Source organism: Hemitrygon akajei, chromosome 14 (genome assembly GCF_048418815.1).
Source record: "Hemitrygon akajei chromosome 14, sHemAka1.3, whole genome shotgun sequence".
NCBI lineage: Eukaryota > Metazoa > Chordata > Chondrichthyes > Myliobatiformes > Dasyatidae > Hemitrygon > Hemitrygon akajei.
This window is the reverse complement of record NC_133137.1, coordinates 19,652,880-19,675,953: the sequence shown is the minus strand read 5'-3', so window position 1 is coordinate 19,675,953 and position 23,074 is coordinate 19,652,880. Positions and strand designations below refer to the sequence as shown.

The 23,074-nt window shown below is 43.8% G+C and overlaps 1 protein-coding gene across 2 annotated transcripts in view; it reads right to left on the bottom strand.

Moving 5' to 3' along the window:
• vps33a (VPS33A core subunit of CORVET and HOPS complexes) overlaps positions 1-21,590 on the bottom strand; it is a 33,124-nt gene extending 11,534 nt beyond the window's left edge. Inside the window, exons 1-8 of one of the 2 annotated variants that reach the window (XM_073065563.1) lie at positions 21,461-21,590; positions 18,341-18,406; positions 16,186-16,313; positions 13,819-13,857; positions 11,702-11,891; positions 9,149-9,265; positions 7,695-7,869; positions 2,271-2,464 (exon numbers count right to left, since the gene is read on the bottom strand). In XM_073065563.1, the coding sequence (XP_072921664.1) occupies positions 2,271-2,464; positions 7,695-7,869; positions 9,149-9,265; positions 11,702-11,891; positions 13,819-13,857; positions 16,186-16,313; positions 18,341-18,406; positions 21,461-21,562 (1,011 nt within the window). In that variant the 5' untranslated portion in view covers positions 21,563-21,590. The remainder of the gene's footprint in view (positions 1-2,270; positions 2,465-7,694; positions 7,870-9,148; positions 9,266-11,701; positions 11,892-13,818; positions 13,858-16,185; positions 16,314-18,340; positions 18,407-21,460) is intronic. The other variant, XM_073065564.1, reaches the window with a different exon arrangement.
• Between the last annotated feature and the right edge of the window lie 1,484 nt (positions 21,591-23,074).

The window sequence follows — 23,074 nt, the reverse complement described above, 5'->3', positions numbered from 1 at the left end:
GTCTGTAAGGAGTCTGTACGCAGTCCTCATGACCATGTGGGTTTCCTCCCACATTTCAAAGACGTACAGATTAGGGTTCGTACGTTGTGGACATGCCGTGTTAGTGCCAGAAGTGTGGGGACACTTGTAGGCTGCCCCCAGCACATTGGAGGAGTGTGCTGCTCATTGACACAAACGTTGTACGACTCTCTTCCATTTTTGCTGCCTGGCCTGCTGAGTTCCTCCAGCGTTGTGTGCGTGTTGCTTTGGGTGTCCAGCATCTCCAGACTTTTTCTTGTTTGTTGTATTTCAGGGTATGTTTCCATGTGCAGGTGACAAATAAAGCTCATCTTTATATTATCTCTTCCGTTGCACACAAGGAAATAAAATCTCTCCCTTCACAACTTGAACAAAATTCTTTGTAACTACAATTGGAATTATAGTTAAATTACTGGAAAATACAGCACAAGTAGTGTCCACAGAAGCTACTGTTAGGAATTTTTCTTTCACATGACAGATACACTTTAGCCACTACATGTATCAGGAATAATTAGCACAGGTTGAGTGCTTCTTATCCGAAACTCCAAAAGCCTCTGAAATCCGAGAGTATTTTGAGTGCTGACACGACATCGTACATGACCACAAGGCTCTGTGAAGGTTCCCAGATGACGCACTGGTCTCTGCACACCACACAGTTCTGAGAAGTAACAAAAGCTACAAAAATAGAAAAACTCTGCATAAAATGAAGATCTCGATCATGTACTGAAAGAGTGGATTCAGTGTCAGAGTGAACACCTGCCGCTTAAAGGTATGCTGATCATAAAAAAAGCAAAGATCTATCACATTGAACTGAAAATTGAAGGTAATTGTGAATATTTAATAAGCTGATTGCAGAAATATAAGAAAAGGCACAACATTAAATGTTTAAAGATTTGTGGTGATAATGCACCTTTTGATCACCAAGCAGCAGAGGAAACCTACTGATTCCCATGGTTGCCTTGACTATACGTCTTCCCACCCATACTCCTGTAAAAAATACTACTCCCCTTTCTCAGTTCCTTCATCTCCACTGCATCTATTCCCAAGACGTGACTTTCCTTTCCAGGACATCAAAAATGATCTTTTTTAAAGAATGGTGTTTCCGTTCCTCTACTATTGATGCTGCCCTTACCCGGATCTCCTCCATTTCCTGAACATCCTACACTCACTCCATCTTTCTGCCACATTTAACAGTGATAGAGTCCCTCTTGTCCTTACTTACCACCCCAGGAGCCTCCACGTCCAATGCACAATTCTCCACAACTTCCAACATCTCCAAGCGGATCCTACCACCATATATTTCTTTATCCCCCCCGCCCCACTCTCTCCGCTTTCCACAGGGATCACTCCATCTGTGAGTCCCCTATCCATTCGACCCCCCCACTATTCTCCCTGCAGGCTCTTATCCCTGCAAGAGGCCCAAGTGCTACACCTGCCCACACACCTCCTCCCTCACCTCCATCTCCAAACGGACCTTCCAGGTGAGGCAACACTTCACCTGTGTATCTGCTGGGGCTGTCTATTGTGTCCAGTGCTCCCGGTGCTGCCTCCTTTACACTGGTGAGACCCGTCACAGGTCGGGACCGCTTCATTGAGTGCCTCTGCTCCATCCACCGAAAGCAGAACTTACCAGTGGCCAAATGTTTTAAATTCCAAATCCCATTCCTATTTTGACATGCCATCCAAGGCCTCCTCTTGTGCCAAGATGGCCTCTTCTCAACTGCCCATCACATCTCCCTAGGTCCTCTCCTCCTTCCCTTTCTCCTCTGGTCCACTCTCCTCTCCCATCAGATTCCTTCCTCTCCAGCTCTTTACCTTTCCCACCCACCCGACTTCACCCATCAGCTTCTCGCTAGCCTCCTTCCCCCTTCCTTTGCAGGCCTGAAGAAGTGTCTCTGCCTGAAACGTCGACTGTATACTCATTTCTACAGACACTGTCTGACCTGCTGAGTTCCGCCAGCATTTTGTGTGTACTGCTTTACAAAATCTCATTGATGAGTTCACCAAGCTCATTGCTGATGAAAATCAAACTCTCTGAACTGCATCAGTATACGTACGATGAAGTGTAAGACCAAGACTGCTTAACCGTAACAGAAATTCAGAGTCAGAAATGATAGCCATGTCAAACTATCTCATTTTATATTCTAAGATCCGAGATTTGTAACACTTCTGGCCCCATGCATTTCGGATAAAGGGTACTCAACCTGTACGACTATGGAGCTGTAAATATCGAGTAATACAAGATGCATTACCTCAAATGCAGCAGAGATGATCTTTGCCTTTTTACTAAGGACTGAGCCAACTGCATTGAAATTTTTATCTCTAATTTCTGCATACAACTCCTCTGCAGAATTTAACAGTAGTTTTTTAGGTTCAGTAGGAAGATCTTGAGCACTTTCATTTTGCTTTCTTGCTGTAAATTTCTCAGGAGGTAGTTTTACAAATGCTGGAAAAAAAAACACAAGAAAAATACAAATTTAAGCTGCAAGTCCCATCAAGCACATTTCTCAACAATTTTTTTGTGCTTTCAATTACTTTGTGTGAAGTGATAAGTGAAAAGGAAGGAAATAAGATATTCAATTAATTTATCTAAGTACATACCATCATTTAAAGCTTTACTAGTCTTAGAAGATAACAGAAAAACAACACAATTGAACCTGATAGTATTTTTGTGCATTCTGAAATTTTAAAAAGTAGCATCACAGAGGCTGACAGTTGTATCTAAAATAAGCATTTTAAATCACTGACATTTAGACACAGGACTGAAAAAATGTTACACTACCCCAGCTGCTTAAATTTTTAATAATTTAAATGGAAAATTAAGGGAAGTTTTATTAAGCGGAAGAGAATTAAAATTGGTAAATTGATTTATTGTCACACGTACTGAGGAAGAAAAAAAAATCATCTTGCGTACCGTTTCTAGGGATTAATTCAAACCGTGTATTGAGATACTACAAAGGAAAACAATAACGGAGTACAGAATAATGTTACAGTTTAGGGAAAGAAGAATGTAAGTTGACAATGCAAGGTCATAGGTTAGAATGTGAAGATAAGCAAGCATCCATCTTGTACTGGGGGCCTTTCAATAGTCGTATTACAGCAGCACAGAAGCTGGCCTTGCACTTCGTGCTTTCAGACTTTTTCTATCTTCTGGTCTTATACTTAAAGCAGAGATAGATATGTTCTAGATTAGCCAGGGCATCTAAGGGTATGGGGTGAAAGCAGGGGAGTGGGGATGACTGGAAGAATTGGATCAGCCCATGATTGAATGGCGGAGCAGACTCGATGGGCTGAATGGCCTACTTCCTCTCCTATATCTTATGGTCTTATGCCTGATAGGTGGAGGAAGGACAGAGTGTGTCTAGGATGTACCAAGGTAGCGAGAAGTGTAGACAGGAGTCGATGCATCTGCAGATTTCCTCGTGTTTCCTTGGAGGGGAGGCTGGTTTCTGTGAAGTCCACGACCTTGTGGTTCCCTGCAGTCCACGGCAGAGGAATTGCCATGTTAAGCTGTGGTGCATCTGGGTAGGATGCTTCTTGAAGGGTGTCAAAAATTGGGGACGTGCCAGATCTCTCAGCGTCTAATAACCAATCTGAATTGCCAATACCTTCTTCTGATATACAAGGCAAACAACATCGGAGGCGATTATAATTGAAAACAAACTCAAACTTACTTCCACATCACATGGCAATGGGCTATTCCTAGAAAATCTCATATCTGATCAAAGTGGTACTTACTAATTGGGTTTCTTCTTGCATTACTAAAGACTGGATACGTTCAAATAATCATTTTAACAAAATACTGCAAAGAATTTCAGCTCTGATTAGTTAAGGAATCATTACTTTCATCCATATCTCTAATATCTTGTTCAAATTAGAAAGGCTCTATTACAATTCTCAAAAAATATTATATGCACACTCTCAATTTTGAAATCAAAAGTTAACGAATTCAATTAGGGAGATTAAAGTATTAAATTCCCATGAGTATTTTTGTTACAAATGTGAATTTTGTTTCAACCATAAACATGAAATGTTTAGAAATTCTCGAGAATATTGTTAAGATTGAATATTGGGTAAACTTTTGGGAGACGGAGCAAAGTTAAGATGGCGCTAAACGGCGACTCCTTTGCTTGCATCTTCGGAAACAGCTCTATTTCCATCTTTAATATCTTTATTTTTCCCTTGCAGGGTTCTTTTGAAGACCCTGACCTGGAGTTACACGCTGACTTTGGTTCTTTGCGGGAATGGGACCTGTTCTCGGGGTTTCAGGCCTGGCACGCCAAGAGTACGGTCTGAGAGTCCGGTTCGGGTTTGGAAGCCTAGGATCTCAGGGCTCTGGAGATGGGCAGGTCGAGGGTCAGTGTCACGGCAGGAGACCCGTGTGTCATCAGAGGAGTTGGAAAATCTACTGCTGCGTGCCTAAAAGACCTGGGATCTTTGAGAACAGAACTCGGAAAAAGCGACTTAACAGTTTTAACATTGTAAACCAGCGAGTTGTTCATTATGTCTCCCTGCTTGCTGGGAATAACGGAGACACCTCCTTCTCCCTTATTAGGGAGGGAGAGCCTGTGGTATGTCGAATGCCGGGTGAAATGTGAAGTCTTTGGGGTAACTGCAAGTCTGTGTCTTTGCTGTTGCTTTGCTCATGCTGGAGTGCTCGGTGGGGGGTGCTGATGCTTTTTTTTTGCTGGTGGGGGGGGAGTGTTGCTTGCTGCCACTTACGCGTGGGAGGGGAGCTGGGGGGGACTTTGGGGTTCTCACGTTTAACTGTTGCCCATTCACTGGGGCACTCCTGTTTTCATGGATGTTTGTGAAGAAAAAGGAGTTCAGGATGTATATTATATACATTTCTGACATTAAATTAGACCTTTGAATAGCAGTAGAAGGCTGAAGAAATTCCACTTTACTGCGAGTCACAACTCTCTTGGTAGGAAGGACTGGTGCAGCAAACAGGCCGACACAGATGGAAACACTGAGTGAAGCCAGTCTCCACATTGAACATTAAACCGGTTTGGTCTGTTCCCTCCCTCAAATGGATAGAGCCAACGGCAACATTTCAAAGAAACCTTATTGCTGCTTTGGAAATAAAAAGAAGATTGTGTACCAACTAACTTTACAAACAAATGCATCCATGGGGATTTAAGCACAATTCAATCAAAATAAGACCATAAGAGCAAGATATAGGAGCAGAATTAGGCCATTTGGCCCATTGCGTCTGCTCCATCATGGCTGATCCATTTCCCTCTCAGCCCCAATCTCCTGCCTTCCCTCTGTATCCCTTCATGCCCTGATTAATCAAGACTCCATCAACCTTTGCCTTAAATATGCACAATGTTTTGGCCTCCACAGCCTCCTGTGGCATCAAATTCCACAGAGTCACCACTCTGGCCAAGGAATTTCCTCCCATCTCTGCTCCAAAAGGATGCCCCTCCATCCTCAGGCTGTGCCCTCTGGTCCTAGACACCCCCACCAAAGGAAACACCCTCTCCACATCCACTCTATCTGTGCCCTCTGGTCCTAGACACCCCCACCAAAGGAAACACCCTCTCCACATCCACTCTATCTGTGCCCTCTGGTCCTAGACACCCCCACCAAAGGAAACATCCACTCTATCAAGGCCTTTCAACATTCGATAGGTTAAAATAAGTAGCATTTCTTGCACATTTTGTTTTGACAGTTTTAGGAAAGAATGTTACATTCTGGTTCTTTGAACTGGATAAAAATTACAAGTAATTAATAAAACAAACTAACTTATAGCTAACAATGCTAAATTACTGGAAAATCTCATCCGAGCTCTGTGGTAGTTAACACTTGGATTTAATCTCACATAATTGAACGCAAGTCATATTCAATGGAGTCAGTAAGCATAAGAACAAACTGCAAATATGGACAATGGCTATGGGATGAAAAATCTGAAGCACACAATTAAAGTGCTTGCAAGATAATTAATGAATCAACTCTTTTGGATCACCCAAAGTCCCTACTGTCCAAAAATATTCAGCCTTTTTTCCTCAAAACTATTTGAATTGAAACTATTCCTAGCTAAGCACAAGGTCAGAAACATTCTCACTAGGTGGGAATTGAAGGGGAATTTAAAAAAAAGAACAACTGATGCATGTTGTGATCTTCATGTTATGATAACGTTCATCTGGCATTAGCACAGTTTCCTAAAGAATGCATGTCAGCAAGTATTTCGTTTACTGGAGCAAGCAGTGCAGCTCAGACTAGCCCAAACATCACTCGGGAAAATTTCTGAACAATTATCACCGTCAGGAATAGAAACATGACTTATTTCCCTCCCTGATTCAGGGCACCAAGAGTCACGGCAACACTTTACACCCTGGGCGAGATGAGCTAACTCGGAACAAACGAGTGTTGAGCGCGGGGGGCATCCCCAATCTGTTAGTACATGTCAGCACTTGTAACATCACAGGAACATTTAGAGAGGAGCCAGGAAATGAAGAGTAGCATGCAGACTTCTAAAATTCCAAAGTCTCGCTGAATTGTTTTCATGCTGGGCAAGTCAGCCTAATTGAAGATTGGATTAAATACACAGTGACATAATTCTACCGCTCCACTTCACTCCAGAAATTCAGTGAGCCACAAAATTCGAATACTTTGCATCTTAGTTGTGTTACGAAGGATGAACAGCTCTGATGGGCAGAAGGGTGCAAGGTTGCCCATGTCCCCCTCCCCTGGGAGAATTACAAACCGTTACTGTTGCCAGGCTGTTAATAAGAGAGAAAGAGATGGAACAAAAACATACTGGGACTGGAACATTTGCTTCAGATAAGGGAGAGATAACACAGGGAGGAAGAGACTTGTTCCACCATATTATGACTCCTGTAAGACTTATGGCTCCAGAGAGGGCTGTTTACTTGGTACTATTCTGTTCATTAAAATTCCTCAGTGGACAGCCGGAGTGGGCTGGTTTGATGGGCTAAGCCATTCAAAACTGATTGACATCTGAGACCCCGTGAGTAGGGATAAAAGTGAGGTCTGGGGAGACACCCCTCAGACGCACCAAGAGACACACTAGTGAGCACTGCTTAAGTGTTGGAACCCACGAGAAAAGTGTGGGGCATCGGAGACTGAACGAAGGATCGGTCAATTTTAACTCACAGTGTTTATAGCGAGGCCGGTGGGGGCTTGTATGTGTGTGTCCACCCTTGCCTGGGTGACGAGTCCACCATAGAAGAACGGTCTAGCTAAAGGACAGAGGGGTCATATCTGAATGGCCACAACAGCACATCGATGGATCAAGAAAGTAAAGGAAGGTTTGAATGACTGTAGCTGTCACTGTTCGCTCTCTCTCTCTCTCTCCCTCCAACGGTTACAACAAAAGAATCAACAACTACCTCAGCCTACATGAACTGAACTTTAGACTTTCCCATGATAATTCATTATCCCCTAGACAACGATAGAGCTTGTTTATTATTGATTATTATTATACCCACACTTCTAGGTTTAGTATTGCTAACGTGTATTATCGGTATAGTAGCATTGTTGATATTGATTTGTACATTTTACTAATGAACACTGTTTTGAAAATAGTACCAGACTCCAACGGATACGTCTATCTTTGCTGGTAAGACACCCAGTTACGGGGTACGTAACAGTTGCAACTTTTTGCAGCATGTAGTTTGCATTAGCAAATATGAAATTTCAGAACTTACTGTTTTGAATTCCATATATTTCATCAATCAGTCCTTCATACGTCAGCTGTGTCGCTAGAGGCGTTAACAGATCCACATTACGATCGAGCAGCAGAAGTTTATCAAATACAGGCAAAATCTGGTTTGTACTTCCAGCAAATTCGCGTTTCATTCTTAGCATCATATTTGCCACAAGCTGTGGAGATAATAGTCAGGGTTAAAATTATCAACCAGAGGATTTTTGTTTTTTAAATTTCAGATTCACTTCTTGGGAGGACCACAGGTATGTTATGTAGGACTAGATGTTAATATCCCGTATTTGCACTCCGGGGACATGCTGCCTAGACTCTGCGGGGTAGCCAAGTGAGTGGTGGCATCTTCTGGGTTATCAAGTGGGCGCCCTCTTTCCTCAGTGTTTTGCTGATAGGCCCACGACACCTCCAGAGGGTTCAGCAGTGAATCCTGGCGTCCTGGGCTCACCCCCTAGATGCCTTTCACTCACTTGGGGGCACAGATGGAATCCTTTCTCTTCATCCAGAGCCACTGACTACCATTTTCAGTAGCTCTGGAGAGGTCTTTGACTGCTTGTCGGTGTGTCTTCCCTCGCAGTCCCAACTCCTGGAGTAACCTTGATGTTGATGTGGCTTCAAATCCTCTGCAGCCTCCTTCGACCGGTCGCACCCTTGCTTTCCAGCCAGAAAGTTAGATAAGGCACCAACTGACAGAAACAGTTCAGGGATAAATAGGAAGCTTAAGCTCAGAAGGACAATGGGGTGAGGAGGGGCAAAATAAATCTCAGCATGATACACTTGCCACAGTGCCCCGTCAGGTGGCAATGCTTCTGAGAAACTATCACTTTTGATTCTATCATATTTTTCTGTTCTACTGTGAATGGCTGCAGGAAAATACATAAGTGACCTTGCAATTCATGTCGATAATGCATTTACATTGAACTTTGTTGGAGCTTTATTTACAAGTTTTTACATTTGGGAAAGTCTAGAAAATGAAATGAACAAGACAAATCTTTGCAGTGAAGTATGACTTTGTTGTAGACGAACTGATACACTTTTGGACATGAGGTGCTGAGGTAAATGATCAGCCACAATTGTGCAGATTGCCAGCCTCAGTACAAAGGGCTGAAAGGCCTGATTCTATGCTCCAAGCCTGCAGCTTACCTACTGAGACCCGTGCAAACAAAATTCACCTTCAGTACTTCCCAGAACAAGAACCAGGTTGTCTTTGCTTAGCAGTCAAGTATGGAATTCTTATTTTAAAAAATACACTGCTTTACAAGCTCAGAATACAAACAAAATGCTGTCCACCCAAAGAAAAAGTGGCAAGTTCCGTGGTCAAAAACGTGTATGCTTCAATCAAATTGGATTTATCACTTCTGTTTTGTTCATAAAAAGCGCCCTGAAATCTTACTGACATTAAAGACAAAACGCACAAGCAAGGTGGCAGAAGAGTGGACTTACCCGCGCACATTCACCTTTCCCAAATATTTGTGGAATAGTTCCGTATAAAGCCTGAAGAGTCATCAATCCTTTGGCCGCATGGAATAAGACAGTCTGATCATTCTCAAGGTAGCATTCCTATTTGCAAATGCACAGCGCAGCGTGTTAATTATTTGTGAAGGAAAATCCAAGCCACCTGGCTTCCTGAGAAAAGTTCAAAACTTATTTAAACTTGTACAAGGGCAAAGTTGGCCCCCACTTGCAAATGCAGGCATTAGATGCACAATTACTTATTGAAAATGCATATATATTCATGAAACAGATCCAAGACAATGTGATGTTGTAAGTGTGTGCAAACGACCCATCTGCAGCCTTTGACTGAGTTGAACAAATCATCCTCAAATGCCCTGCTGGAGAAGCGTACTCAAGGCTCCATTTTCAGCTGTTCAGTTGTGACCAGAAATTTACCAGAGGTTTCCTTCTTTCCCTGCCCCAGGGTCACTTAGTTTTCACAAGATTAATTGTAAATAATTTACCCTTCCCATTTGACAGTGGAGCAGAAATTTCCTCTAATTAAATATAGGAGATCATCTGGAGATCATCATATAAGGTCATCATCTGCAGTGCTGTCACAAGCTTTTATTAAAAAAATATTTTAAAATAATGGCTTGTTACTAAATGTACAGGAATAATTACAGCTTTACACTTCTTCTGCAATTACAATCCTCTCACTCCAAGATTCCTTCTCCTCTGAAAATGATTGGTCACGATGGCAACATAGAGGCCCTCTATTGGCCAGGGTTGACCGTGGATTTTGAGCGCTAGCTGTCTACGTTGTTGGCGCCAGGCCGCCCGTCGATACACGAGCCAGTACACAAGCCTGGGCAGCATGATACGGAAAGCAAGCTACTGCCCGTGTAGCAAGCTCCCCCTCTCCACACAGCTGAAGAACCCAAAGGAACGACAGAGACCGATACAGTTTGGCACCAGCAGTGTCACAGGAGTTGCCAGTCAGCATTAAACTCAACGTAGGACTGCCTTAGGGACCCCAGCTCCGGATTTTTCCTTGGGGGGTTTACTCCAGAAGCCTTCCCCATGAGTGGTATAGCCACCAGAAAGCAGAGGTTTAAGATCAGAGTTTTCCTTCTGCTAGATAAGCTACCAAACGTGGCTGACAAGACCTATCTGCCTGAAGCGACTGGTGTTAAGATGCCAGTAATCCACTTTTGGCCCTTCCTGTCAGTAGAAACAGTTCCGCCAGGCTTAGCAGCTAAGCCATACGTGAAGGCTAGGAACTGGATTTGGTTGTCAGAGGCTATCTGACAGGCACGCCATTGGGAGCGTTTAATAGATCATGGGAGCTTGTCCCCATTACCACACCCCACCCCAATATAGCAACCTTAATGAGCCATGATGGTAGCAGATCTGCAGGCATCAAGATTCCTTGAATACTTTACTAGAACTATTTTTCATGCCAAAGAGTTTTTTTTAAAGCAAATTTTAACCAAATGCATCACTGTTCCATTTCCAATGGAATATTAACATTCAAATATGGTCTACTAGCTCTATAAATATACACTTAGTGGCCACTTCAATGGGTACACTTGCTTGTTAATGCAAATATTTAATCAGCCAATATGTGGCAGTATCTCAGTGCTTAAAAGCATGCAGACGTGGTCACACTTCTTCCCCATTCTGACCAAACAACAGAATGGGTAAGAAATGTGGTCGAAGTGAATTGTTGGTGCCAGATGGGGTGGCGAGAGTATCTCAGAGACTGCTGATACAGTACGGTGTCAGGAAAAGGTCAAAAATCAAACTGCACTGATCAGAAGTTTTGGAAAGAACGTGGGACCTTTCAGAGAACTTCAGTGTCTAAGTGCTACCAGAGTACAAAGTAAACTCAAGCTGAGAAAGTATTGTCAAAGCTTAGGGGCAAACCCCATTCACGATTTACACTGCTGACATTACCCGCTTACTTTTACACTTAGACAGCCTTCAGCATCAAACTCCCTGCTGATGGAGAACCCCGAACATCAATTTCTCAAACTTCCAGTAACTGCCCGCCCTCCTCTCCTTCACCGTTCCCTTTTCCCTCTCTCACTGCCCATCACCTCCCTCTGGTGCTCCTCTCCCTTCCCTTTCCTCCGTGGTTTTCTGTCCTCTCCTATCAGATTCCCCCTTCTCCAGCCCTGTACCTCTTTCACCAATCAACTTCCCAGCTCTTCAGCTCACCCACCCTGATTTCACCAATCACTTACCACTTTGTACTTCTTCCTCCCCCCCCCCCCCACCTTCCTATTCTGACCTCGTCCCCCTTCCTTCCCAGTCCTGATGAAGGGTCTCGGCCCCAAACACCAACTGTTTATTCCCATCCATAGATGCTACCTGACCTGCTGAGCTCCTCCAGCACATTGTGTGTATTACTCCAGATTTCCCGCATCTGCAGTATTGCGTGTATGCTGAAGATTTCAACCTAAAGTCACAACAAATATGAACACAGCTAATACAGCTGAAAGCTTTCAGGATACTGTGTGGAAAATATTTTTGTTTTGAATGGAAATGAGTAGTTACCCTAAATGCACTTTCAGCTTCCATGGACAGCAGATCACTATCAAATGGAATCAAATCCAGACTATACTCCTCGATGTGGGTGATGCTGATCAGAATCCCCTGCTCCTTAAGTCGCTGCTCACAAAGAAGGCTTCGACGCGGCAGAAACAGGATATGGAAATCTCTGGGATGACCTTGACGCCTGTTTTCGCTACAAGAAAACGGAATAGTGTAAACCCATAACCAAGAGAAAATCTGCAGATGCTTTTAATCCAAGCGACACACACAAAATGCTGGAGGAACTCAGCAGCCCAGGCAGCATCTATGGAGAAGAGTACAGTCGACACAGGGTTTTGGCCCAAAACGTTGACTGTACTTTTTCTCCCCCACCCCCCACCCCACTGATGCTGCCCGGCCTGCTGAGTTCCTCCAGCATTTTGTGTGTGTTAGCATAAATCCACGACAGGTGGACATACATCACTAGAGTACATGCAAAAGCACAAAATACCATTTCGTGGAAGTTTTGTTACATGTGGAGAGCTGTGTAAAAACAAACAGAAACCAGCCTTCTTGTCACCACCTTCACACCCAAACTCCATGCACAACAACGGTTAGCCACTGTAAGCAACTCCGGCACCATTACAAATACTTGAAGCTCACAAGAATACTCGAGCTCTGCTGATGTCTGCCTCTGTGACTCAGTTTGAGGCGAGTAACAAGCTGTGACGGACAGCATTGCACCTACCTACACAGAACACAGATGTACCAGCAACCTTTAAGGATGAGGAAGATGAAAAATCAACTGCAGTAAAGTTTATGGGGAATATACAATGCAGGCAAGAAGTCCAATTTAACCAGGAAGTGGGTATCTTTACACAACAACATGCAAGGACTCTGATTGGCTGTCACCCACAAGCATTACACCTTGGAGCTCAAGAACTTTTGCAATAAAGGAGGTGGGGGTTGTGGGGGAGAGGGGGCAATGAAATCCCTTCCTCTAATTACAGAGAGAGGGGCACTTCACCAGTCCTCAGGGGCACAAGAGATCCTGCAGATGATGGAAATCCAGACTAACAGAAACTGCTGGAGGAACTCAAAGTCGGAAAGCAATACAGTCTATGTTTCAGGCTGAGACCCTTCACCAGGGCTAGAAGGGTCTCAGCCCAAAAAGTCGACTCTTTATTCAGCTTGAACTGCTGAGTTCCTCCAACATTTTGTGCGTGTTACTCTTCAGGAAATTGTGCCTGAAATACACAGAGGAAGGTGGGAATCAACAAGGAAGCTCTGGTAGCTCTCCGCTCTGCCAGAAACTCTCTCTAGCTGACACGGAAAACCTGTCATAACAGCACAATCATATTTGGTTGTACAGCCAATTAGAACAAATGCAGAATCGGATTTACTGTCAGTGACTCGGATGCCGCCTTCTTTCGAAGATGTCATCGACGGTTGGGAGGATTGTACCTGTGATGGATCTGGTTAAATCTACAACCCTTCAAAACCCTTTTTGATCCTGGGCATTGGTGTCTGCACACAAGCCCACGGTGCACCCAATCAGAACGCCCTCCAGAGTACACTGGTTAAAAAGCTGGTAAGAATCTTTGGTAACGTGCGAAATATCCACATTAACTAGTGAAGAAAGCTGCCGGTGCGCCTTTATCGCGATGGAATTGATATGATGGGTCTACAATACAACCATATAACAATTACAGCACGGAAACAGGCCACCTCGGCCCTTCTAGTCCGTGCCGAACGCTTACTCTCACTTCTTTTTTTGTTTTTTTTTTTTTGGGAATTTTTTAAATATGAATTTATATATTGGGCCATCGGATAATCAGGGTAGCTACTTATTTGGAACAACTCTTAAAGAACAAAAACTAACAGAGAAAATTGCCGGGATTCCCTTCATTTATTTGGGTCACTCTGCCATTTAAATTGGGGCAGACTTGCTGGCCAGGTTCTAATTGGCATCAATCACACATGCTTGTTTGGCCATTACACACTTCAACATGCTTAGAGCAAACAGTTTTTATACAGCGTCAGAGGGGTGCACTTGTGTTCAAAAATCAGTGATTTTTGACCCTGATAGTGGACGTCTCGTCCAAGCAAGCAGGAAGAGAATTCCGAAAGGTTTTGCTCACTGTGGTTTCAAGCATTCATGTTTGGAAATCCCAAAAGAGCTGGTGGTGAAAATGAAATTATTTCACTACTTCATCAAGTTAGGAACCATGAAGAATTTGAAGGCAAGGACAATCATCTTGAATGTTGCAATGAAAATAAAGATTTGGTGGATGCGGTCATCGAAAGCATTATATGACTGCAGTCCAATATCTATAGTACATGAGATGTCTGTTCATTTTGTATACTGGTTGAATTGCTGTGTGTTCCCTCGACTTTCTATTCCCAAGTCCACAATCAATTCCTTGGTTTCACTGACACCGAGTGCAAGACTGTTGTCGTGACCCCACTCGACCAGCTGATCTATCTCGTTCCTGTACGCCTCATCGCCATCTGAGATTATGCCAACAATAGTTTCAGTGAACTTATAGATGGTGTTTGAGTTTCTCTAACCAGTCATGAGTGTAGCGAGAGTAGAGCAGTGGGCTAAGTACGTAACCTTGAGGCACAGCTGTGTTGACTGTCAGCAAGGAGATCTCATCTCCAATCAGTATTGACTGCGGTTTCTCATTGAGAAAGTCAATATCCAGTCGCAGAGAGGTACAGAGCCCCAGGCTTTGAAGCCTGTTGATTAGTACTGAGAGGATGAAGGCATTGAATGCCGAGCTGTAATCAATAATAGGCAACACACACATAATGCCAGAGGAACCCAGGTTAGGCAGCATCTAGGGAAATGAATAAACAGTCTGTACTTTGGGCTGAGACCCTTCTTCAGGACTGAAAAGGGGAAAAGACACCAGAATTAAAATGTGGGGGAGGGGAAAGAAGGTCGATAGAAGGTGATAGGTAAAGTCAGGTGGATAGGAAATACAAAGAATTGGAAGGGAAGGCAGCGAATAGGAGAGGGGAGTGGACATAGGAGAAAGGGAAGGAGGAAGGGACCTAGGGGGAGGTGATAGACAGATGAGAAGAGACCAGAGTTGGGGAATAGAAGAAAGAGATTTTCTTTAAAAACCAAAGGAGAAATGGATATTCATGCCATCAGGACAGAGACTACCCAGACAGAATATAGGGTGTTGCTCCTCCACCCTAAAGGTGGCCTCGTCTTGGCAAAAAGAGGATGCCATGGACTGACGTGTTGGAATGGGAATGGGAATATTGCTGTGGTCTGGGATGCCGCGGACTGACGTGTTGGAATGGGAATGGGAATATTGCTGTGGTCTGGGATGCCACGGACTGACGTGTTGGAATGGGAATGGGAATATTGCTGTGGTCTGGGATGCCGCGGACTGACGTGTTGGAATGGGAATGGGAATATTGCTGTGGTCTGGGATGCCGCGGACTGACGTGTTGGAATGGGAATGGGAATATTGCTGTGGTCTGGGATGCCGCGGACTGACGTGTTGGAATGGGAATGGGAATATTGCTGTGGTCTGGGATGCCGCGGACTGACGTGTTGGAATGGGAATGGGAATATTGCTGTGGTCTGGGATGCCGCGGACTGACGTGTTGGAATGGGAATGGGAATATTGCTGTGGTCTGGGATGCCGCGGACTGACGTGTTGGAATGGGAATGGGAATATTGCTGTGGTCTGGGATGCCGCGGACTGACGTGTTGGAATGGGAATGGGAATATTGCTGTGGTCTGGGATGCCGCGGACTGACGTGTTGGAATGGGAATGGGAATATTGCTGTGGTCTGGGATGCCGCGGACTGACGTGTTGGAATGGGAATGGGAATATTGCTGTGGTCTGGGATGCCGCGGACTGACGTGTTGGAATGGGAATGGGAATATTGCTGTGGTCTGGGATGCCGCGGACTGACGTGTTGGAATGGGAATGGGAATATTGCTGTGGTCTGGGATGCCACGGACTGACGTGTTGGAATGGGAATGGGAATGGGAATATTGCTGTGGTCTGGGTGGTGCAAAGCCCAGTGAGTGCCAGATAGTATCAATTTTATAATTACAATGTTATTTTTCACGCACTTTTCCCAGTATAGTAGGAACCCATTCAGCCCCTCAGAACCATGCCAGCTCCCAGCAGAGCAACTACATCAGCCCTAACCCCTTGTTTTATTTCTCCAATAACGTTTCATCTTGTGATTTCTCACACGGCCGTCAGCTCCCACCTCTGCTTCTCCTGACACTCATCTACATGACCCGGTGCTCAGTTAATTCTCGGGACGTGGAAGGAAATTGGAGCACCCAGCAGGAACCCTACGCAAGACCAGAGTACAAACTCCACACAGACAGCACCTGAGATCAGGATACCGATTCCTGCCCTTTAGAGCAACCACGTGGAGTGATACGGAAAGAAAATTATATATATATAAAAAGATGTTTTGTGTAAAATAAACTGTCAACCTTGTTTAAAGCTAAATGTACTTACCTCCGAATATTATCAGCAATGATATCCATCAATTCCAACTTGGGCCTCACTAAGAAAATGATGTTTTTCACATCAGCTTTGGGCAAACATCCTTCCTTCAGAGTAAACATCTTATCAACTTCATGCTCCTGTAAGACATCATCATATGAATGTATTATGGTCGTCCAGGAAAATCCATCAATACTATTGATAAGCAGCTTTTGAAATTATTTGAAAACATTTTGATTAAACATTGAACATCACTTTAAACACATCATAATTACAAATATTTACCAACTCGTGTGACAATATATTAAAAACACACAATCGCTAAATGCTTTCCATGGAGATCTCTCCCCACCCCCCCAATCTACTCCTTACCAAACTACCCGCTGCCTTGACATTTCCGTGCAGGTTTGCTTGAATGCACAAATCTGGAACTTGCTGGCAGTGCACTGAACGTAAGAGTTTAACAAGGGAACAAGTTGGGTTAGTTTACAGGAACAGGTGTATAAGAAAGATCCTGCGTGTGGTCTGGGATGGCACAATGGAAGCTTCCCTGTTAAATTCAATGGAAGGGCTGACTGCAAGATATTCACACAACTGGCACTTAAGACAGTTTAAAACTTTTAGATGTCTATAAAAGCTGCAGGCAAGTTTGAGGGTCTAACGTAACTGGATTTTATATATTGTTCGTGGGTTCATTGCCCCTTATGATGGCTTTCATTTTACCCTGGCCTGACACAATGAAATACAAAGCCTCACTACAAATGAATTCCAGCACTTTTTATAATTCATGTTGGGACTGTAACTAGACGCAGGCATGCTCTCCTTTAACAGAAAATGCCTAACAATTTGTTGCTGAATTAAAAAGTTTGTTTGTAATGTTTTACAGATCTTCAAATTCTACTCTAGGATTGAGTTCAGCCAATTGACTGCAGCTCTGCATTCAACACCATCATCCCCCTCAAAGCCAAGCAATAAGCTCAAAGAGCTGGACCTTAATGCTTCCTTGTGCAACTGGATCCTCAATTTCCTCACTTGCAGACCCCAGTCAGTTTGGACAGGTAACATCTCCTCCATGATCTCCATCAGCACAGGTGCGCAAGGCTGTGCGCTTAGCGTCCCCCCTCCCCCACTCTACTCACGTTACACTTAAGGCTAAGCACAGGTCCAATGCTATATTTAAGGTTCGCTGATGACACCACCGTCGTAGGTCAATTCAAAGTTGGTGATGAATCAGCATATGGAAGGGAGATTGAAAACCTGGCTGAGTGGTGTAACAACAACCTCTGACTCAATGTCAGGAAGATCAAGGAGCTGATTATTGACTACAGGAGGCCCATGAGCCAGTACTCATCGGGGACAGAGGTGCAGAGTGTTAGCAGCTTGGCGGCTGACATTTCAGAGCACCTGTCCTGGGCTCAGCACGCAAATGCCATTACAAAGAAAGCACAGCCGTGCCTCTACTTCCTTAGAAGTTTGAACTCATTTGACGTGTCATTGAAAACTTTGACAAACTTTTATAGATACACGGTGGAGCGTATGCTAATTTGTGGCATTACTGTCTGATATGGAAACACCAGTGCCCTTGAACCGAATAAACTACAAAAAGTTGTGGACATAGCCCAATCCATCACAGGTAAAACCCTCGCCACCACTGAGTACACCGACGAGGAGCACTGTTGCAGGAAAGCAGCGTTCATCATCAAGACCCCTACCATGCTCCTCCTCGCTGCTGCCATCAGGGAGGAGGTACAGGTGCCTCAGGGCCCACACCACCAGGTTCAGGAACAGTTATTACCCCTCAACCATCAGGCTCTTGAACCAGATAATTTCATTCACCCCTACACTGCACTTTTAAGGACTCCATAACTTATATCCTCGATATTTTCCTCCTCATTTTATTTGTACTGTTTGCTGTCTTTGTTGGGAGCAGTTTTTAAAATCGATCCTATTGTGTTTCTTTGTAGTTACTGTGAATGCCTGCAAGAAAGTGAATCTCAGGGTAGCACTTCATGGCATCACTTGCGCACACAAAGAAAGGTATTTTTGACTAATGGAGTAAAAACAGTAGAAATGTCTAAATTTCTTCGACTATCTCATAAGCATTGGAACTAACATTTCCTACAACGTGGCAACAGTGATTTATTATCGATTTTATATCGTTAGTTACCTTTAGCAGGGAATACTGGGCAATTAATCCAAAGGGTCCAGTAAGGTACTCATCCCAAACAATCGCCTGTGCAACAAAACCAGACAATTAGTGCGTCGTAATACAGCGGCATGTCTTTTCCGTCTACATTTGTGGAAGAAAAACTACTAACAATTAATCAGCCAATAGCAATTGAGAATACACAAATGAAATTTCAAGCAAAAAGTTTTAAGCAAAGTTAAGTACACAACCTCAACTTGCTTTTGAAAGGAGATGACATGACCATAGCCAGTACTTATTAACCACCTCTAGAGTAATTTTAAAATTCCTTCAAAGATCAGTGACATTGGTGTGAACAGACCGATAGGTTTCAAACCAGTACAATTCCTTACCCAGTAGGTTTAATATCAGAGAGAGCTGAAGAACATTTACAAAGTACACTACCAAAAAGCAAGATAAATTAACGCTTTTGTACATTTGAAACTGTAAACAAATTCAGCTTTCATGTTATCTTATGCTCATGTAGAGAATTCAAAAAGGTCTATTGTTTCTTTTAAATACAGCTGAAGATGGATAAAAGCATAAATGAAATATTGATGCCTAGATTAGGGCAACTACTTACAAATAACTGACATTATACAAGCTCTGGCAAAACTAATCTTAATAAGTGTGTTCAAACAGTCTTAATATAAAGGGGAAGGCATCTCATATTTACACTGCATTTGTAACATCGTAAAAGACCATAAGACATTGGAGCAGAATTAGGCCATCTGGCCCATCGAGTCTGCTCCACCATTCAATCATGGCTGATCCTTTTTTTTCTCCTCCTCAGCCCCATTTCCCGGCCTTCTCCCCATAACCTTTGATGCCATGTCCAATCAAGAACTTATCTATCTCTGCCTTAAATACGCCCAATGACCTGGCCTCCACAGCTGCAGGCGGCAACAGACTTCACAAATTCACCACCCTCTGGCTAAAGAAATTTTTCTGCATCTCCGTTTTGAATGAACACCCCTCTATCCTGAGGCTGTGCCCTCCTGTCCTAGACTCTCCACCATGGGAGACATCCTCTCCACATCTACTCTGTCTAGGCCTTTCAATATTTGAAAGGTTTCAATGAGATCCCCCCTCATCCTTCTGAATTCCAGAGAGAACAGACCCAGAGCCATCAAACGTTCCTCACATGATACCCCTTTCATTCCTGGAATCATCCTTGTGAACCTCCTCTGGACCCTCTCCAATGACAGCACATCTTTTCTAAGATGAGGGGCCCAAAACTGTTCACAATACTCAAGGTGAGGTCTCTCCGGTGCCTTATAAAGTCTCAGCATCACATCCTTGCTCTTGTATTCCAGACCTCTTGAATTGAATGCTAATATGGCATTTGTTTTCCTTACCACTGAGACAACCTGCAAGTTAACCTTTCGGGTGCTCTGCACAAGGACTCCCAAGTCCCTCTTCATCTCAGAGTTTTGCATTTTCTCTTGTCCAGAAAACAGTCTGCACATTTATTCCTACTACAAAAGTGCATGACCATGCATTTTCCAACATTGTATTTCATTTGCCACTTTCTTGCCCATTCTCCTAATCTGTCTAAAGTCCTGCATCCTCCCTGTTTCAACACCACCTGCCCCTCCACCAGTCTTCATATCATCTGCATACTTGGCAACAAAGCCAACTTTCCATCATCTAGTCATTTATATACAGCATAAAAAGCAGTCCCAACACCAACCTCAGTGGAACACCACTAGTCACTGGCAGCCAACCAGAAAAGGATCCCTTTATTCCCACTCGCTGCCTTTTTCCAATCAGCCAATGCTCTAACCATCTTGGTAACTTCCCTGTAATAGCATGGGCTCCTAACTTAGTAAGCAGCCTCATGCGTGGCACCTTGTCAAACGCCTTCCTAAAGTCCAAATATACAACATCCACTGCATCTAAAAGATTCCAAAGTGCTTGGATCCCAAAGAGTACATTTATGATAAGGCCCAGCTCTTCCTTTCTTTTAGCACAGTAATGTGACCTTCCTGCAATTTGGTTAGTGACTTGGTGAACATCTCATTGACAGTAATTCTGGTTTTGCAGATGCTTCTTACTTTACATTCTCTATCCAATTCATTCTGACCACATACACAACAATGGAATTTCAAGGGAAGCCTTTATTAACCATCATACAAAATTTCACTTGTCAATTTCTCAAATTTTCCCCACATCAGGAGCTTGCAATAAATATTACTGTTCAAAAACCGGGCGTATCTGCGAAAGCTTTTAACACTAAAATCAACACACACTTCATAACCCTGCCAGATACATGTCCTCCAGAACCACCTTTCTCTGAACCACAGATGCTCTTGATCTGCTGATTATTACCAGCAGTTTCAGCCCTTTTATTTTGTTTCTTCACCTCTCATCACTAAAATCACTCCTGCCTTCAAAGTTATAAGCATCATTTGCCCTCCACTCCACTTGTAAAACTTTGTAACAACTTCTGTAGCAATTCACAGATTCAGAACAATAAGTGTTGTCATATTTATATAATCTAACTTTGCAATGTCTTTTGAAGAAAAGGGAACAAGTGTGTTATTGTAAGGACAAAATTAGCAGTTTTGCCAAATGATATATTAGCCTGAAACATACAAATGCCAAGGATTAATTAAACTGCATACTGACATAACAAATATCACAAAAAAACACATCTCTTATTCTTTGCAGGGATGGAGGGGGTGTCAGTTTCTTATTCCAATATCGCCAAAACATAACTAACTGCAGGTGCATTTATCAGATAACACATTCATACTGTAAACACTATTCTAACGCAAGTTGGGGTGGGAACTAAACCCGATTACATTCACGATCTCTTAAGTCTGCAACCCTTCTTCCCACACCTCCCAGACCAGCCCCAGTGCCTCTCGCCTATCCCTCCAACACCATCCCCCTCCCTCTCGCCCCTCACATTTCTACTAAAGTTGTCCTCTCCCTCTCAGTCCTAAGATTAATGCTAACGCTGCTACCCCACCGCCCGATCCTCTCCAGCCCTATTTACTATGGACTGTACCCCTCCTCTCCTTCTTCCGCCTCTCGGGAAATACCGCTCTGCCTAGGGCATTGCTCCACCAAACCGCTCTGGGTAACATCGCGGACCTTGCTGCCTTCACACTTATCCAGGAACTCGCGCAACTCCTTGCGGGCTGCCTCTCGCAGGTTGTTAAGGACCACCCTGCCATAGTTCAGGTGGGTAGCCATCTTTAACGCGGTCACATGACGCAGAGAGCGCCAGCCCACGTGACACCGGCAACTGGCCATTAGGGGGCGCTCGAGAGCTGCTCGTAGGCTGGAGATGAACGTGGTTCCCTTTATACTGGGAAGCGATTGATGCACCTTGTACACTGAATTCAGGCATCATTATAGAACGTGGTTCCACTGCTTATACAACGAGAAAATGTTACCAAAATGAACTGCAGACCGAGGCCAGTTACAGTTACTAAGTTACAGGAATGCTTCTGAAGACTCATTGCCACAAAAATACAGAATCGCAATATTAACACATAGAAAACAAGTTCCGTACTTAAGAGGGATTATGAAAGAAGTCTGAGAGGGAGGAGCTAAAATTGGATGTGTCAGTGTTACCGGGGAATAAGGGGACTTGCAGAGGCGTGAGAGAGGAGCTGGCCAAAGTTGGCTGGGAAGGGATGACGGTAGAGTAGCAATGGCTGGAGTTTCTGGGGGAAATTCGGAAGGCTTAGGATGGATACATCCCAAAGAACGAAAAGGTATTCTAAAGGGAGGATGAGGTGATCGTGGCTGACAAGGGAAGTCAAAGACAGCATAAAAAGCAAAAGAGAGGGCATATAATTTAGCAAAAAAATGGTGGGAAGTTAGAGGACTGGGAAGCTTTTAAAAACCAACAGAAGACAACTAAAAATCAATAATGAGAGAAAAGATGAAATATGAAAGTAAGCTAACCAAGAATATAAAAGAGTGAAAGAGAGGATATTAGACCACTGGAAAATGACCCTGGGGTGATGGTAATGGAGGCAAAGAAATGCCAGATGAACTTAATAAGTATTTTGCATCAGTCTTCACTTTGGAAGACACCAGCTGTATGCCAGAAGTTCAAAAGTGTCAGGGGACAGAAATGAGCGTAGTTGTTATTACTAAGGAGAAGGTGCTTGGGAAACTGAAAGGTTTGAAGGTCGCCTGGACTACACACCAGGGTTCTGAAAGAGGTTGCTGAGGCTTGAGTAGCAATCTTTCAAGAATCACTAGATTCTGAAGTAGTTCCAGAGGACAGGAAAATTCCAAATGTCACACCACTTTTTAAGAAGGGAGGGAGGCAAAAAGACAGGAAATTATAGACCACTCCCCACTGATCTTCCTCCTGGTACTTATCCTTAGAAGCAGAATAAGTGCTACACCTCCCCCCTCACTATCATTCAGGGCCTAAACAGTCCTTCCAGCTGAGGTGACACTTCACTGTGGTCTGTTGGGGGTCATATACAGTGTTCGGTGATCCTGGTGTTGCTTCCTGTATATTGGCGAGATCCGATGTAGATCTTTGCCAAGCACCTACACTTCATCCACCAGAAGGAGCGAGATCTCCCAGTGGCCACCCATTTTAATTCCACGTCCCATTCTCATTCCACTATGTCTATCCATGGCCTCCTCCACTATCGTGATGAGGCCACACTCAGGTTGGAGGAACAACACCTTATATTCCGTCTGGGTAGCCTCCAACCTGATGGCATAAACAAATTG